Here is an 18083-nt window from a genome sequence, read left to right on the forward strand (position 1 = left end):
GCTCTGCTGGACACCACTGATCAACACAGAGCATATATGAGTAGTATGGGGGACTAGATTGGAAAAGGAGAAGGGAAGATAATTACATGAGCCTGGGACATAAAAATGAACATTTAAGAAGATGAGTCATCATTAATTAAGACAATGTAGTAAAGGAGAAAGGGGTTGGGAGTGAGGCCAACTTGGGTTCAAACCTTAGCTTCACTGTTTAATAAGTGGGCGGAGTTGAATGAACCTGTTAGCTTTTTAGAGTCTCAGTTTCCCTCTTTGTAAAATGGGAATGAAAACATGGGTGCTATAGAGTTGTAAGGAAGATGAAATGAGATAAAGCTTGTAAAAGTGCCTAGCCCAGGGCCCAGCACACCCTGAGAATTCTGATTGAATTCTGTTGTTTGAGAAGAAAATCAGGGTTGTGGGGGTGAAGTGGGCTCACGATTTGTGGTAACCACGAATCATTTGCAAAGACTAAATCCAGGAAGATAGGAAGAGTTTTGGAAAATTCCCTCAGCTATAGTTAGAACTACCAGCAGGTAGTTTCCTTTCCAGATGACGAGTAAACCATGAACGTGAATGAACTTGTGGCTCCTCAGATAAAAGCAGGCGTCAGAGTTGTAATTTCTGTTTCAGGGGCACAATTGTTGACCAGATACACTGAGTGCAGGAATGATTGGTGGTAAAATTCCAAAGCAGTGCTGTTCATCTTCAAACATTCCTGAGCCAGCTTTTCCTTCCATTATAAAGATGCAAAATGGAATTCAGAGCAGAAGTGATCAGTTAAACATATGCATTCACTTTGGCTGTCTCCTGAAACCCAATTAAATGACAGTGAAGACATCTGTTTTTAAGGCAGAAACTACAATGATGATGAGATTAGGATGGAGGACAAGAATGACAAGACTGTGGAATTTAGAGCCCATATAGATAAATAGGTAACTTATTTAATAGACTGAGAAAGATGACCTCAAGTCTTGCCTTGGAGAAAGCAGGGAAATACCTGCTTGTATCACAGACCTTCCCAAGGGCTTAGGAATGTCACAGGGGTAAAGATGGGGTTGGAAACAGAAACTTGGATAATAGTCTGTTCAAGAAGGGGTTAGATCCTTAGATCTCTCTTCCACCATGTAGGGAGTATCTTCAAAAACTTCACAGAAAAGGAAGATATAAAAAACTATGCATGGATTTAAAAATCTTTTGAACCAAAGTAAATGTATCTTTTAATTCTATTTTCCTGTGAACTTTGTGAGGTACTATTTTACAGTAAATGACAGCCCCTCACTGGGAAAGACACTTTTTGGAGAATACATGCCACACTTGGGAATGGGGTTGAGCTGTACAAATTGGAAGGGAGTTCTGTGAATATTTATGAAAACATGTCACCCAGTAAAATGCCAATGATTCCTTATAATCCCATACCACTGAAAATTAGAAAATTCTTCCCTGGGGTATCTGACCACCCTCAGACAAAAGATACAAAAATACTGACATCAAAAGCATCCCAATGGGGCTGGCACTGTGGGGTAGCAGGTAAAGCCACCACCTGCAGTACCAGCATCCTATATGGGTGCCGGTTCGAGTCCCAGCTGCTCCACTTCTGATTCAGCTCTCTGCTGTGGCCTGGGAAAGCAGTGTCCCAACTAAAAAAAAGTGTCTCAACTAAATGCCCAGTCGAGTTTTCTGAATTGAAGTAGGCTATAAACAAGCTTCTCCTATGTGTCAGAACTTCCAAGAATTTTCACTACCTCACTCCTAAATCTGAGTACAGAACCAAGGATTATCAGACTTCTTCTTCTTCTTCTTCTTCTTCTTCTTCTTCTTCTTCTTCTTCTTCTTCTTCTTTGACAGGCAGAGTGGACAGTGAGAGAGAGAGACAGAGAGAAAGGTCTTCCTTTTTTCCGTTGGTTCACCCCGCAATGGCCACTGCGGCTGGCGCACCACGCCGATCCAAAGCCAGAAGCCAGGTGCTTCTCCTGGTCTCCCATGTGGGTGCAGGGCCCAAGCACTTGGGCCATCCTCCACTGCACTTCCGGGCCACAGCAAAGAGCTGGACAGGAAGAGGAGTGACTGTGACAGAATCCAGCACCCTGACCGGGACCAGAACCCGGTGTGCCGGCACCGCAGGTGGAGGATTAGCCTATTGAGCCGCAGCGCCAGCCAGGATTATCAGACTTCTAAGAAAAATCACAAACATGAAAGGCAGAGACCAAAAGAAACAAATCTAGATGTGACACAAAGACTATTCTGGGAGAAGAACATTGCCATTAGTATATACAGAGGGATAGGAGGAAATATTGCACCCATGAAACATCTTACATTATTTTATTTTTTAAAGGATTTATTTATTTATTTATTTGAAAGGCAGAGTTACAGAGAGGCAGAGGCAGAGAGAGAGAGAGAGAGAGAGAGAGAGAGAGATCTTCCATCCACTGGTTCACTCCCCAAATGTTTGCAATGGCTGGAGCTTGGCCGATCTGAAACCAGGAGCCAGGAGCTTCTTTTGGGTCTTCTCACGTGAGTGCAGGGGCCCAAGGACTTGGGCCATCTTCTACTGCTTTCCCGGGCCATACTAGAGAGCTGAATTGGAGCTGGAGCAGCCGGGACTGGAACTGGCGCCCATATTGGATGCTGGCACTGCAGGCAGCAGCTTTAACAGCTATGCTGCTGCGCCAGCCCCAACTTACGTTATTTTAAAAAGGAATATTCAAAGAACAAAAAAGGAGCTCAGGGAAAGGATTTTTTTAAATGCTTATTTTATTTGAAAGTCAGAGTTACAGAGATAGAGGAAAGAGATCTTCCATCCACTGGTTCACTTCCCAGATGGCTGCAACAGCCTGGGCTGGGGCAGGCTGAAGCCAGGAGCCAGGAGCTTCTCCCAGGTCTCCCACATGGGTAGCAGGGGCCCAAGGACTTGGGCCATCTTCTACTGATTTCTCAGTAATCTGAATCAGAAGTGAAACAGCCAGGAAAACAACTGCCACCCACATGTGATGTCAGCACTTAAGGCAATGGCTTTACCCACTCTGCTACAACACTGGCCACTCAGGGAAAATTTTTAAATATGATATGATACATTTAAAGAAAAAATTTAAATTTTTTTTTAAGAAATAGAGAGACACACACAGAGAGATGGAAAGAGATAAGAGTTTTCATAAGCAATTGGCAATGGGCCAGGAGAGGGGAACTCAGTCTGGGTCTTCCCCATGTGGGTGGCAAGAACCCAATTACTCGAGCCACCATCACTGCCTCCCAGGGTCTTCATTTGCAGGAAGCTGAAGTCAGATTACAGAGTTGGGAATGAAACTGAGGCACTGCGATGCAGACAACTGATTTGCTAAGCTAAGCAACCACCCCAAAGAAAGTTTAGAGATGAATTGGAGTTCATCTCCCAGAAAGAAAAGCAAAAAGACAAAGAACTGGAGGTTAAAAAAAGAAAATTAGAGGACCAAAATAGAAAAAAGAAGTTCCACAAAGTGTGATAAAAGAAAAGGAGCAGAGAAATCATTCATAAGATAATGTAAGAAAATTCAAGGTTGATTCTAAGAGCTCACTGAATGCCTAGATAATGTTGAAATTAGTCCTATCCTCAGGCTTATCGTTGTAAGGTTTCAAAACACTGCATTACTTGTTTACTGGAACTGCCAAAACAGTCACAGACTTGGTGGTTTGGTTTTTTGTTTGTCTTGACAGGCAGAGTTAGACAGTAAGAGAGAGAAACAGAGAGAAAGGTCTTCCTTTTCCGTTGGTTCACCCCCAAATGGCCGCTACGGCTGGCACGCTGCACCGATCTGAAACCAGGAGCCAGGTGCTTCCTCCTGGTCTCCCATGTGGGTGCAGGGGCCCAAGCACTTGGGCCAACCTCCACTGCCTTCCCGGGCCACAGCAGAGAGCTGGCCTGGAAGAGGGGCAACCAGGACAGAATCCGGCGCCCCAACGAGGACTAGAACCTGGGGTGCTGGCGCCGCAGGCGGAGGATCAGCCTAGTGAGCTGGGGCGCCAGCCAGACTTGGTGGTTTAAACAGGGGAAGTTTATTTTCTTACAGTTCTGGAGGCTGAAAAGCAAGATAAAACTGTCTGCAGGTTTGGTTTCTTTCTGAGACTTCTCTGCCTGGCTTGTGGTGCCTGTCTTCTGGCTGAGTCATTGCATGGTCTTGGTCAGTGTTGTCTGCGCATCACGAACTAATGTTGGCTCATATGCAGATATGAATAGACAGCAAAGCAAGTAAATAATGAGATACAATTACTGTATTGAATAAACAAAGACAGAAAGCAGATCAATGTTCACCTGATGCTTTTGGTAGAAGAGAGATTGATTGTATGGGCGTTGTGGGCTAGGCTGCCATCTGTAATGCCCACATCTTATATCAGAGCACCCGTTCAAGTCCTTATTGCTTTGCCTCTAATCCATCTCCCCGTTTATGTGTCTGGGGAGACATCGGAGGCTGTCCCAAGTACTTGGGCCCCTGCCACCCATGTGGGAAACCCAGATGGAGACCCAGGCTCAGAGTTTTGGCATGGTCCAGCCCCAGGCATTGCAGCCATTTGAGAAGTGAACCAGTGGATAGGAGTCTCTTTCTCTCCTCCTTTCTCTCTGTAACTTTACCTTTCAAATAAATTAAATAAATCCTTTTAAAAAAAAAAGGAGAGAAGCCGGCGCCGTGGCTCAACAGGCTAATCCTCCGCCTTGCGGCGCCGGCACACCGGGTTCTAGTCCCGGTCGGGGCACCGATCCTGTCCCGGTTGCCCCTCTTCCAGGCCAGCTCTCTGCTGTGGCCAGGGAGTGCAGTGGAGGATGGCCCAAGTTCTTGGGCCCTGCACCCCATGGGAGACCAGGAGAAGCACCTGGCTCCTGCCATCGGAAAAGCGCGGTGCGCCGGCCGCAGCGCGCTACCGCGGCGGCCATTGGAGGGTGAACCAACGGCAAAAGGAAGACCTTTCTCTCTGTCTCTCTCTCTCACTGTCCACTCTGCCTGTCAAAAAAATAATAAAAAAAAAAAAAAAAAAAAAAAAAAAAAAAAAAAGGAGAGAGAGAGAGAGAGAGAGAGATTGATTGTAAACAGATGCAAAGGCACTTTTGGGCATGATGAAAGTCTTTTAAACTTGAATTGTGGTGTCTGATACACAACTGTATAAATGTTCTAAAATTCACTGAGCTGGGGGAGAGCATGTGGTTCAGTGGGTTAAGCTGCCACTTAAAATCCAACATCCCACACTGTTGGAGTGCCAGCTACTCCGCTTCTGATCCAGCTCCCTGGTAGGGCATCTAAGAAGACAATAATAATGATCCAAGTACTTGGGTTCCTGCCACCCACATAGGAGACCTGGATGGAGTTTCTGGCTCCTGCATTCAGCCTGGCCTAGCCCTAGAAGTTGCGGGTAGTTGGAGGATGAACCAGTAGATAGATCTCTTTCCCTTTCTCCCTTTATCTCTCTATTATCATCTCTGCTGTTTTATCTTTCAAATACATGAATAAGCAAGCATTTTTCTTTGAAATTAAAATAGGTAGCTATGTAAATTATGGGTGAATAAAACTGTAATTAAAAAAAGAAAAATGGTAGTAGATTTAGTGGTCTATTGTAAAATGAAAAAACAAGATATTTACATAGATTCAAAATATCTCCCCCACTAAATACAATGGAGAGGCAGCAACTTTCAGATGGAGGAACCAGGCAGACATCACTCTGACCACTGATTCAAGGGAGCACCGTCAGTCGAACAGGTGAGTGATATGTGGATATCATGTGCCCCGTGAAGTGACACACAGAGAAGGACTCAGCATCAGTTTGTGGTATCCCTGCTGAAAATGCATACCATAATCTAATCGGGAGGAAGCTCAAGATAAACCCAAATCGAGGGGCATTCTACAAAATAACTGACTGGCACTTTTCAAGAGTGTCAAGGTCATGGCAGACAGAGCAATGTCTGTGATGGAAGAAAACTGACATTGCAAAAGCAAATGCAGTGTGAAATGTGCATCCTGGTCCAGAAACAAGACTTCAGTGTGGGACAACTGGCAAACTTGGTATAAGATCTGTCGATTGGTTCATGATATGATACTGATGTCAGTTTCCTGCTTATGGCAGTCATACCATGATTGTGACACTTACTTCAGAGATGGCAAGATTTAAGGTATATGAGAATCTCTGCAATAGTTTTATAGCTTTTATAACTTGAAACAACTTCAAAATGAAAAGTGGACAAATTAAAAGCAAATTTTCTCTTACAGCTCAGAAATGGCAATGGATTAATAACCAGAAATCAATGCTGAATAGTAACCAGAATTGTATTCATTGCTCACAGAGCAACAAGTAAGAATGTAAGTGGTTGTAGAGAAATTATTAAATAAAGTTTTACTGTTAACACCTAGTCTCCTTCCTTTCCCCCTCTCCAAATGGAAGCATGCTACAAATACTATTCTGCATTTTTATTTTTCTACTTTAACAATGTATCTCTTTGATGACTTTTATATTTCATTTTTTAGTACTTATTAAATATAGTCTTTGTCTTTTTATTTTACAATATTTCAAATAAAGCTAAAAAATGTAAAGAAGAATTCTACTTACACACTTAATTTTAACACTTTTTGCTAATTTGTCATTTTTGCTTCCTACATAAACATTATACATATGTTTATACACATACTATTTCTTTAAAGGAAGAGTAGATATATTAATATCACAGAATGTGAGACTCATGACAAAGATCACAAAATGAGGAAAGAAGGGTATATTATTGTATAATAGGTATATTTCAGTAAAGACTCATTTATAAATGTCTAGGTACCATGTAATATAGCAGTCACACTTTTTTTTACTATATATATTAGTTTCTACATATGAGAGAAAAACTGTGGTTTTTGTTTTTCCATGTCCAGCTTATTTTGCTTAGCTTAGCGATTGCCATTCCATTCATTTTGTTGCAAATGTCAGGATTTCATTCTTTATAATGGCTGAGTAATAGTCTATTGTGCGTAAATACAATTTCTTTATCCATTCATCTCTCTTTCTTTTCCTTTCTTTCTGTAACTCTGCCTTTCAAATCAATTAAATAAATCCTTTAAAAAAGAGAGAGATTGATTGTAAACAGATGCAAAGGCACTTTTGGGCATGATGGAAGTCTTTTAAACCTGAATTGTGTGGGACCGGCCGGCACTGTGGCGTGACAGGTAAAGCTGCTACCTGTGGTGCCAGCATCCCATATGGGTGCTGGTTTGAGATACAGCTGCTCCACTTCTGATCCAGATCTCTACTATGGCCTTGGAAAGCAGTGGGCCCCTGCATCCCCATGGGAGACCTGAAAGAAGCTCCTGGCTCCTGGCTTTGGATCAGCGCAGCTCCAGCTATTGCGGCCAATAGAGAAGTGAACCAGCGGATGGAGGAACTCTCTCTCTCTCTCTCTGCCTCTCCTTCTCTCTCTATGTAACTCTAACTTTCATGTAAATAAATAAATCTTTTTTTTTTTTTTAAAAAAGATGTTCTCTTTTTAAAAAATTTATAAAAAAAAACCCACAAAACCCTGACTTGTGGTGCTTGATACACAACTGTATAAATGTATTAAAATTCACTGAGCTGGGGAAGAGTATTGTGATTCGGTGGGTTAAGCTGCCCCTTGAGACACCCACGCCCAGTATTGGAGTGTCTGTTCTGAGTCCCACCTCCCCTTCTAGTCTTCCACGCTTACTGCTGACACAATATCCTGGGAGCCAGCAGATGATGGCTCAAGTACTTTTGTCTTTGCCACCCATGTGAAAGATCCAGCTGGAGTTCGTGGCTCTTAGCTTTGACCTGGCCTCAGCCAGGTCAAAATGTAGGCATTTGGAAAGTGAACAGGTAGATAGAAGATCTGTGTGTGTGTGTGTGTGTGTGACTCTAGGATTCAAAAATAAATAAGTAAATAAATGAATAAATAAATCTTTTATAAAAATAGAAGTACAGGTATCTCTTTCATATGATGACAGCACTTCCTTTAGATGTAGTCTGAAAAGTGGCATAGCTGGGTGATATGATGGATCCATTTTCAGTTTTTTAAGTAAGCTCCACATTGTTTTTCATAGTGGCAGTACTAATTTGTATTCCCACCAATAGTGTATGATAACTAGTTATGATAACTAGAGTGAGATGATACCTCATTGTGGTTTTGATTAACAATATATCTTTTTAATGACTCACATCTTAAATCTAAAATTTTGATCTAGTATTGCTTAGTATTTTTTCTTAAGTTATTTACTTATTTATTTAAGAGCCAAAGAGTCAGAGTGTGAGAGACAAAGAGAGAGTAAGTGAGAGACAGAGAGAGAGAGAGCCCCTCCATTGGCTCACTTCCCAAATATCCTGAAGCCTGGAGCTGGGAACTCAATCCCGGTCTCCCATATAGATGGCTGAAACCCAGTTTCTTGAGCCATTACTAACGTCTCGTAGGGCATGCATTCACAGGAAGCTGGAGTTTTGAGCTGGAATGTGAACTGAGGTGCTTTGATATGGGACATAGGCATCCTAACCAGAGATTTAACTGCTAGACTAAATGCCCACCCCAGTATTGTTTAAAATTAAAAGATAAATAGGAGGTCATAATGATGCTTGAAGCAAACCTTGAAAAGACAAAATCTTAGATTCGAGAACTTTTGGGATCTTAGAACTGTCCAGGTTATTATTGTTGTTGTTGCTCTGCTCAGTAATAATAATGGAACCAGTGCTTACTGTCCAGTGACCTCAGAAGTACAGCAAGCCAAGAGCTTAGCCAGGTGGAGCAGAGGTCCATGGGAGCTGTATCATGATATTATATATATATATCTATATATATACATAATATATATATGATATTATATATATGATATATATGATATATATATATATATATATATACACACACATCATGTGTGTGCCTTAAAAAATCTCTCTCTTCAGTGTTTACTGAGAAAGAACTCTCCAGGCAATCAGCTGTTAACTTCAGTTTTTATTTAATCTCCCAGGAATGTAACCTTTAACTTTAAAGCAACTAATGACCATAAAACTTAAAACATGTTTGTTGAGGAAAGTCAAATTGTTTATTTAGTCTATAGGATATGAATGCTATAGGCGATTAAATTGTTCACTTGAACTGCCGATGAACTTTTCCCATTTAAAAAAAAAAAAAAAAAACAAGGCAAGGAGATAGAAGAGCTTCCGTTCTCTGGTTTATTCCACAAATCCCACAAAGGTGGGGATTGGGCCAGGCCCAGAGTAGGAGCCAGGAACACAATCCAGGTCTCTTAGGTGACAGGAACTCAATTACCTGGACCATCACTGCACCTCCCAGGGTCCCCACTGGCAGGAAGCTTGAATCGGGAGTGGAGCCAGAATTTGAACCAATGACTTAGATATGGGGTGCACAGTCCTAACTGACATCAACCATTCTGGGACTCCATTTTTTTTTTTACCTTAATACCTTTTCATTTCATGAAAATTTTATAATTACAATACACTCAAGTATTATTTTGAATACCGTTAACCAGTTAAGGGGCCGGTGCTGTGGCGTAGCAGGTAAAGCTGCTGCCTGCAATACCGGCATCATATTTGGGCAAGGGTTCATGTCCTAGCTGCTCCACTTCCAAGCCAACTCTCTGCTAACAGCCTGGGAAAAGCAGCACAATATGGTCCAGATGTTTGGGCTCCTGCCACTCATGTGAGAGACCATATGAAATTCCTGGCTCCTGGCTTGGCCTGGCCCAGCCCTGGCTGTTGCAGCCATTTGGAGAGTGAACCAATAGATGGAAGATCTCTCTCTCTCTCTCTCTCTCTCTCTCTCTCTCTTTCTGTAACTCTGACTTTCAAATAAATAAATAAATCTTAAAAAAAAAAACAAAACCACTTAACTAGCGAAAACCCTATACTGGTAGGACTACTTTCAGTGGTAGAAACAGAAATTTGAATGACACACAAATCCTTTTCCCTCTGCTGCAGCTCTATTCCATGAAGTCCTCAGTGTGAAGGAGCTTGTGGGTCCCTGCTCCACCTCCTCCAGCATGTGCCTCTTGTCCCCAGTGACCAAGATGTGCTTCAGCTATCACTTCCACATATCAGGCAGCAGGATGACAGAGAAAAATGAACAGCAATGCTAGCTTCAATGAAAATCCTGCATATGCCCCATCTACCAGAACTTCATCGTGTGGCCAGGTCCAGCTCTAGACTGGGATGTTAGGTCTTCATCTCTAGAGACCACACCTGGCATGGAAACCAAGGTTCTGTTCTTGTTAAAGAAGTGCAGGATCAGAGTCCCTCCTTCAGGCACTTTGAAATAGACCTGGCTTGGAAGGACTGATAAAATAATGAAAACACCTTGCAGGAAGAGTAGGGAGGCAGAAGGATGTTGATTTCAATGACGTTTCCAAAAGAAAGACAATGTCATTGAAGCGGAAAATACTCACATATGCTGCCATGTATTTGTAGCAGCCTCCACTGAGATCTAAGTCAGAAAGGCAACATTAAATAAGAGGAAAGGAAGTAAACCAAGGCACGGAAACAATCCGTGAATCTGTCTCAGTAAGTGAAATGGTGGTGACTGCTGGAACCTGACAGGATTAAGAGGTGGGGATTTAGAAGTTAATTGGATCATGAGAATGGAGCCCAATGAATGGAGTTAATGATCTGACAAAGGATGCTCAAGACAACTCTTAGGGCCCTGCCCTGCCTTCTGCCAGCTGTCAGTGTTCCAGGTGCCATCTTCGAAACAGAGCTGGGCCCTCACCAGACAGTGAACCTGCCGATGCCTTGATATTGGCCTTCACAGTATCTGGAACTGGGAGAAACAGATTGACACTGTTTATAAATTGCCCAGGCTCAGATATTTTGTCGTAGAAGCATAAAGAGACCAAGACGATGACAAACAAGAACAGAGCTGTGGGAACCAGAATACAGTGTCCTTGAAGCCAGGAACAACTGACTTTGCCAACAGCTCAGCCTGTCAGGTGCAGTCAAACACTCTGAGGGAACTGGGCAGAATGGCAAGAGGAAGGAGGAAGGAGGTGTTTCATCTGTTTCTGTTCTTTTATTTACAGTTAAGAAATCACAAGTAAATGCCTGCAGAATTTGGAGTACACTTCTCCAAAATTGTAAAAATCGGAACATGAAACTCAAATGAGCTGCAAATGTCAGTTTTAAGTTTCTATTGATGGTAGGAAAGGAGAGGATACTCTTCAGACTGTCTCCTACACTGTTACAACATAAATCATTGCACGATTTATTTGGTTTTGTTTGTTTTGGTTTTGCTAAATCCCTACTCCTGGTTTGATAGTATATTTAGAGAGAATATTGTGCCACTCAATTTGGTCAGCTTGCAGGCTTTGAATAGTGTTTTCTTTTTTTTATTTTGTGGAAAGCTAATTCACAATTGACTGGACCACTCGCAAAGTCTTAATTGCCTGGTTTAGCTGTCCAAAGATAATGAATTCAAGGGACATTCCTGATAGTCTTTCAAATGAAAAATCACACTCCCTAGAAACACTGAAATGCTATTTCACCTGCTAGTCACCTTCAATATTCTGCAGAGAGAACATTATTCCACGTCCTTGCAGTGGTTGTATGTCTTCAAGAGGACTAGACGAGACTGATATGTGTACAGTCTGCCTTACGTAAAACAGTCTCAGGAATGCAAGTCATTCGCCTTCACCTTTCAGATATCTTCCTAACAATTTCACATGTGTTTGATGAAAACATCAAATAACTAACACACATTAAACATTTAGAAAGTGTTCGCTTCAGTTAGAGAAGAGGAAGTGGATTAATTTTGAAACCCACTGCTTCCTTTTCTCTAACCAGTTACTATTGCTGGCCACTAGTGTGTTCTTTCCTTTGCAGGAAGTTGCAAAAGCGAGAGAAAAGAACAAAACCAAGATGACATTCTCTTTAGTTGTCCTCGGATTTGGAGGTATCTGCTGTCATTACGGTCTCTCATGGCAGCTAACATACGTACTCCAGGGGAAAACCAAGTGGCAGGAGTAGCGTGGAACTCTGCCAAAGTATTTGGTAGGGTCATTGGCACAAAACTGGGCTGCTGCAACCCAGACAGCCTGGGGACTTATCTGCTCCGCTCTGCACCCGTGAGGGATCCAAATACAACACCAAGACCTAAGTGTTGCCTCAGTTAGGTCTCTTTCAGGCCAGGCGGCAGTGCCTTGGACAAACAGTTGAAGTTTAACTTCCACTTTTCTCTGGGTATCAGTTCTATCGCAACTCTGGTACCTAACACCCTGAGAATATGGGATTGTTGCAAGGGTGAATGATTTACAAACTGACTTTAAAATAGCAAGGGTGATCTACATTTTCTGCAAAATTTCATTTAATTCATCTTAAGAAAACAGGACATTATATAAGTACTAGCTTAGATCATGATTAGGCAAAATACAGCCTGTTTCTTGTGTGTGTGTGTGTGTGTGTGTTTGTATGCTCCCATTTGTGATAGGTTAAAAAATTAAGAGAAGGCCGGCGCCGTGGCTCACTTGGCTAATCCTCCGCCTGTGGCGCCAGCACCCCAGGTTCTAGTCCCGGTTGGGGTGCTGGATTCTGTCCTGGTTGCTCCTCTTCCAGTCCAGCTCTCTGCTGTGGCCCAGAAAAGAAGTGGAGGATGGCCCAAGTCTTTGGGCCCTGCACCCGCATGGGAGACCAGGAGGAAGCACCTGGCTCCTGGCCTCAGATCAGCACGGTGCCCTGGCCGCAGCGTGCTGGCTGTAGCGGCCATTTGGAGGGGTGAACCAACGGAAGGAAGACCTTTCTCTCTGTCTCTCTCTCTAACTCTGCCTGTCAAAAATAAAAAAAAATTAAGAGAAAATTATTATTTCATGACTTGAAGATTTTGTGATATTCAAATTGCAAACTTTACAGAAATTTGTTTTCTTATTAGCAAATATCTACCCAATATGCTCAAATTAGCTTTTTGGTCAGTTAAGCCTAAAGTATTTACTATATGGTTTTACAGAAAATGTTTGTAGATCTCTGGATTGTTTCAAAGCACATGGAATTTAGTGTCAGGCACATCTGGATTGAGCCACAGGGCTACCATTTACTGAGCATGTTACCTTGAACCAGATATTTAACTGTAGTAAGCCTCTGCTTCCTCATCTATCAAATGGGCATACATAACACTATTTCCTGGAAAGAGTTAAATGAAATAATGCATTTAACATGTTTATTTTACCACGACGCCTATCAGATGGTAAGGGTTCAACATATTCTTATTACTGTTGTTATTATTTTACCATAAGTTGAATGAGAATAAGCAAAATAGCAAAGCTAAACGGGGAGGAAATTTTAAGCTATGTTAGAAACTGTAATAGATTCCATCATAGTATACTTAGGAATTTTTTTCTACAGTTTTTAAAAGGCATTTTGAATTAAAAATCAAAGGCAAAGTCTCATTCAGAATAGATACAACTGGCAATGTGTCAAAATTAAAAAGAGTCATACTCAGCAATCGAAGGAGAAATGAGTTTACAAGTCACAGTCCTGTGCAAATAAAAACACTCACCTTTTCAAACTGCTAAGTTCTGTATTTATTTATTTATTTATTTATTTTTGACAGGCAGAGTTAGACAGTGAGAGAGACAGAAAGGTCTTCCTTCCGTTGGTTCACCCCCCCAAATGGACTCTACGGCCGGCGCGCTGTGCCAATCTGAAGCCAGGAGCCAGGTGCTTCTTCCTGGTCTCCCATGCGGGTGCAGGGCCCAAGGACCTGGGCCATCCTCCACTGCACTCCCGGGCCACAGCAGAGAGCTGGCCTGGAAGAGGGGCAACCGGGACAGACTAGAGAGGGAAAGACAGAGGGAGAAGAGAGAGATCTTCCATCTGCTGGTTCACTCTCCAAATGACTGCAATGGTTGGAGCTGGGCCGATCCAAAGCCAGGATCTTCCTCAGGGTCTGCCACATGAGTGCAGGGGCCTAAGCACTTGGGCCATCTTCCACTGCTTTCCCAGGTCATTAGCAGGGAGCAAGATCAGAGGCAGAGCAGTTGGACTCGATCCAGTGCCCATATGGGATGCTGGCACTGCAGATGGTGGCTTAACCCACTGTGCCACAGTGCCAGCCCTTGAAGAAAGCTTTTACCAAGTTGCATTTACCAAGTTATATTCACCTCCAAGTTCAGGACTTAAAATTACTGAAAACAGCACTTCCCAACAAATGCATAGCGCCATCTCCACATTTGGATGCACAGACAGGCCTTTCACTCAGAGTAGTAATAACAACTACATTGATAGAAAGCTTATGCAGGATACAATTCTAGTGTGTTCACAGAGTTGTGCCACTGTCACCATATTCAATTTTAGAATATTTTTATCACTGCCAAAAGAAACACTGAATCCATTGGCAGTCACTCCCTTACTCCAAGCCCCTGGGAACCATGAATCTACTTTCTGTCTCTAAAGATGGGCCTATTGTGGACTTTGTAAACAAACAACATCATACAATCAAACAGATCACAATCATATGTGATCTGTGTGAATGCCTTTTTTAAAAAAAAAAAACTTTCTTTCTTTGACAGGCAGAGTTAGACAGTGAGAGAGAGAGACAGAGAGAAAGGTCTTCTTTTTCCGTTGGTTCACCCTCCAAATGGCTGCTACAGCCGGTGCTGTGCAGATCTGAAGCCAGGATCCAGGCGCTTCCTCCTGGTTTCCCATGTGGGTACAGGGCCCAAGCACTTGGACCATCCTCCACCGCCTTCCCAGGCCACAGCAGAGAGCTGGACTGGAAGAAGAGCAACCGGGACAGAATCAGTAGCCACAACCGTAACTGGAACCCGGGGTGCTGGCGCCGCAGGCAGAGGATTAGCCAAGTGAGTCGCAGTGCCAGCTTTTTTTTTTTTTTTTTAACTTTTATTTAATTAATATAAATTTTCAAAGTACAGCTTTTGGATTACAGTGGCTTTCCCCCCGAGAAACCTCCCTCCCACCCGCAGCCCTCCCATCTTCTGCTCCCTCTCCCATCCCATTCACGTCAAGATTCAGTGAATGGCTTTTCTCACCATGAAGTTTTTAAGATTCATTCATGTATAGCTGGTATTACAACTGCTTGTTTTCAGATAATTTTTCATTGTATGGATTTATTCTGCTTTATCTATTCCTCACATTTTGTTTGTTCACCCGTTAACTTTTGACCAGTGTTGAAAACTCCTCCCGTTCTGACACAGGCTCCATTCTGTACAACAATGCTTTTGGCTACTTTGAAGAGGCCTCACGGGACAAAGCTTGTTCTTCGTGAGAAATGAGAGGTGTCTGTACAACATTCAGCCAGAGCCGGGTGAGGGAGTGTGTAAGAACTTATTTGAAAGATGTGTAGAGGAGGTGCTCCAGACTGGAATGAATAGCTTCCATGCAGCAGCATTGCAGCGCAGCAGGGTCGCCAAGAGAAGAGTGCGATGGCAGCGGGGGCAATGACAACTTTCAGTTTGTAGAACAATCCAGTGTTCCTGGGCTTTCCCGAAACCCAAAACTCTGGGAACCACTGTGCTCAGGGCTCAGCGCTACCTGTTTTGGGATGTCAGTCACAGCATCTGTCCTCAGATAAAGGGAACCAAACGCCAGGCTCTGGGCCTTTGCCTCACCTTCTCTTGAGCTAGTTTGTGAATCTGTTGTCAGAGCCTGCAGCGCACTCCGATTCTGAGTGTAAGAAGCTCCTCTGCAGCCCTGGATCTCTCCCCTCGGCTGTGTCCCACAAGTGTGATAGCTACAACGAAGAACAGTTTCTAGATAAATATCCACATAAGGAGAACTAATGGAGAACATGAAGTTTCGTTTATGGAGAAGGGAGAAGTCAACATTTATTTGGTGTCAGGATGTTGTAAAATAAAAATATGGCTTTTGCATCAGATAGAGTTTATATTCTAACTCGGCTAAATAATTTAATCACTCTGCCTCAGGTTTAAAAGGGGGGTAGGGGCTGGCGATGCAGCGTGGCGGGTGAGGCCGCCACCTGTAGTGCCAGCATGCCAAGTGGTTGCCGGTTGGAGTCCTGGCTGTTCCACTTCCTGTCTGACTCTGCTGTGGCCTGGGAAAGCAGTGGAGGATGGCCCAAGTCCTTGGGCCCCTGCACCCACGTGGGAGACCCGGAGGAGTCTACTGGCTCCTGGCTTGGGATTGGCACAGCTCCAGCCATTGCGGCCATCTGAGGAATGAACCAGCAGATGGAAGACCCCTCTCTCTCTCTCTCTCTCTCTCTCTCTGCCTCTCCTGTGTAACTCTGACCTTCAAGTAAATAAATAAATCTGTAAAAAAGAAATTAAAAGGGGGATAATTACGCTTCCTAAGGTTGTCCTAAGAATAATTTATGGGCAAAACACATGAAGATATGCTCAACTTGTTAGTAATCAAGGAAATGCAAATGAAGAGCACAATGATGTATTATGCTGTACTCAACTGATTGGTAAAAAATGAACATCTGATAATATTGACACACATACAAATCAAGAGATGTCTCATACAGTGTTGGGGAAATGTATGCATTTGTACAAGTTTGTATTTTTAAAAAATTTTTAGTTTTAATTTTTAACAGATTCAATGTGCTTTGTAGACACAATTCTGAGAACATAATGCTATCCCTTTCCTTCTTCCCTCCCTTTTTGTCCCCTCTCCTCCCCTCCCACCTTCTTTCCTTCTCCCTTTCTTTTTTTTTAGTTTTTGAGGAAGTATATTTTAAATTTTGTATTTTGAAAGAACAATTGCACATTACCTTGTAAAGTGCAGCATTTGTATTGCCTAAGACCCAGCAATTCCCCTCCTACTTAGATGTACAAGAGAAACTGGAGCACACATACACCTGGAAAAATGGTCACGGCCGCCCAGTTTGTTAGAGTGAAACTGAAAACAATTGACAGGAAATGGAAAAACAAATTGCTGTACAGTCACACAGGGAATATAATACAGCAGCGGAGTTGAAAAACAGAGCAAACCCTCAGGAGATTACATACTGTATTCTTTTCCTGAAATTCAAAAACAAGCAAAATTAAGCAGCGTATTGTCTAAATATATACAAAAGTGATAAACTAAACAGAAGAGTGGTAGTAATCAGCAACCAATTCATGCTGAGGTTGCTATCCTGGGGGAGAGACTAGGCTTGGGATAGCGGAGGGGCACAAAGGGAGGTGTAACTTACTGTGATGTTCTTGGGTTAGGGATGAAGCCAAAGAGCCCACTGATAACACACATATAAATATAAAGGAATGCTCTTCATCAGTTAGGCAAGAGGGAGTGTCATAAACCAAGGAATATGATGAATGAACTCAGGTTTCCTGAGGTCCAGATAAAAAAAGAGAAAGAAAAATAAAAGTAATGTGTGTAACAATTTGAATATGTATTATATTCAAATATGAATATTATACTCAAATATTACATATTATAGCAAATGTGTAATATGTATTTTATAATATATAATAATATACTGTTTATAACATATATTATATAGTGTATATAATATATATTGTAAAAATATATATTATGTTTCCCTGTTACCTTTCAGGTAGAAAAACTACTATTAAAATTGTAGTGTTACAACCTTCCATTCTTTCCCTCATGAATTAAAGTTTTTAATAGAGAGCCTCCTACTCCAGGTTCCAACCAGCTCGTCCTCGTCCCTAACCAACAGCCAATAGCCATCGAGACTGCGGGGGCCACAGTGGAAGCGCCCTAGCAACCGCGCGCGGCGTCGCTCAGGTTCCGCGAACACGCCCCGAGGGCGGGACTAGCTTCCACAGGGGCGTGCCTAGCTCCTCTGGGGGCGTGGCCATGGGGACCCGTACTGGAGCCCAGGTAATGGGGCGGGTACGGGAGGGGCTACGCGTCGCGGTGTGATGACGTCTGGCTCGGGCCTGGCAGCGAGTGCTCCGCGCGCGCCGCTGCGGCCTCGGACTTGGACCCAGCTCTTGGACTCCGGCTGCAGGTCGGAGATGTTACAGGCTGTGAGAGCTGTGGATGAGGAAGAGGAACATGCGGAGGAGGATTGTCCTGAGTTGGTTCCCATTGAGGCGAAGCGAGGGGAGGAGGAGGAACAGTATGGCCCCGGCGCCAAGATCCCAGTCACAATTATCACAGGGTATTTAGGTAACTAACCATCCCGGTCAGAAAATGCC

General features: G+C 43.0%; 1 protein-coding gene across 3 annotated transcripts in view; it reads left to right on the forward strand.

Moving 5' to 3' along the window:
- The first annotated feature begins 17811 nt into the window (after nucleotides 1–17811).
- LOC133771939 (putative COBW domain-containing protein 7) overlaps nucleotides 17812–18083 on the forward strand; it is a 57330-nt gene continuing 57058 nt past the window's right edge. For 2 of the 3 annotated variants that reach the window (XM_062208375.1, XM_062208376.1), the window contains exon 1: nucleotides 17812–18054. In XM_062208375.1, the coding sequence (XP_062064359.1) occupies nucleotides 17901–18054 (154 nt within the window). In that variant the 5' untranslated portion in view covers nucleotides 17812–17900. The remainder of the gene's footprint in view (nucleotides 18055–18083) is intronic. The other variant, XM_062208378.1, reaches the window with a different exon arrangement.

Source organism: Lepus europaeus, chromosome 12 (genome assembly GCF_033115175.1).
Source record: "Lepus europaeus isolate LE1 chromosome 12, mLepTim1.pri, whole genome shotgun sequence".
NCBI classification, from domain to species: Eukaryota; Metazoa; Chordata; class Mammalia; order Lagomorpha; family Leporidae; genus Lepus; species Lepus europaeus.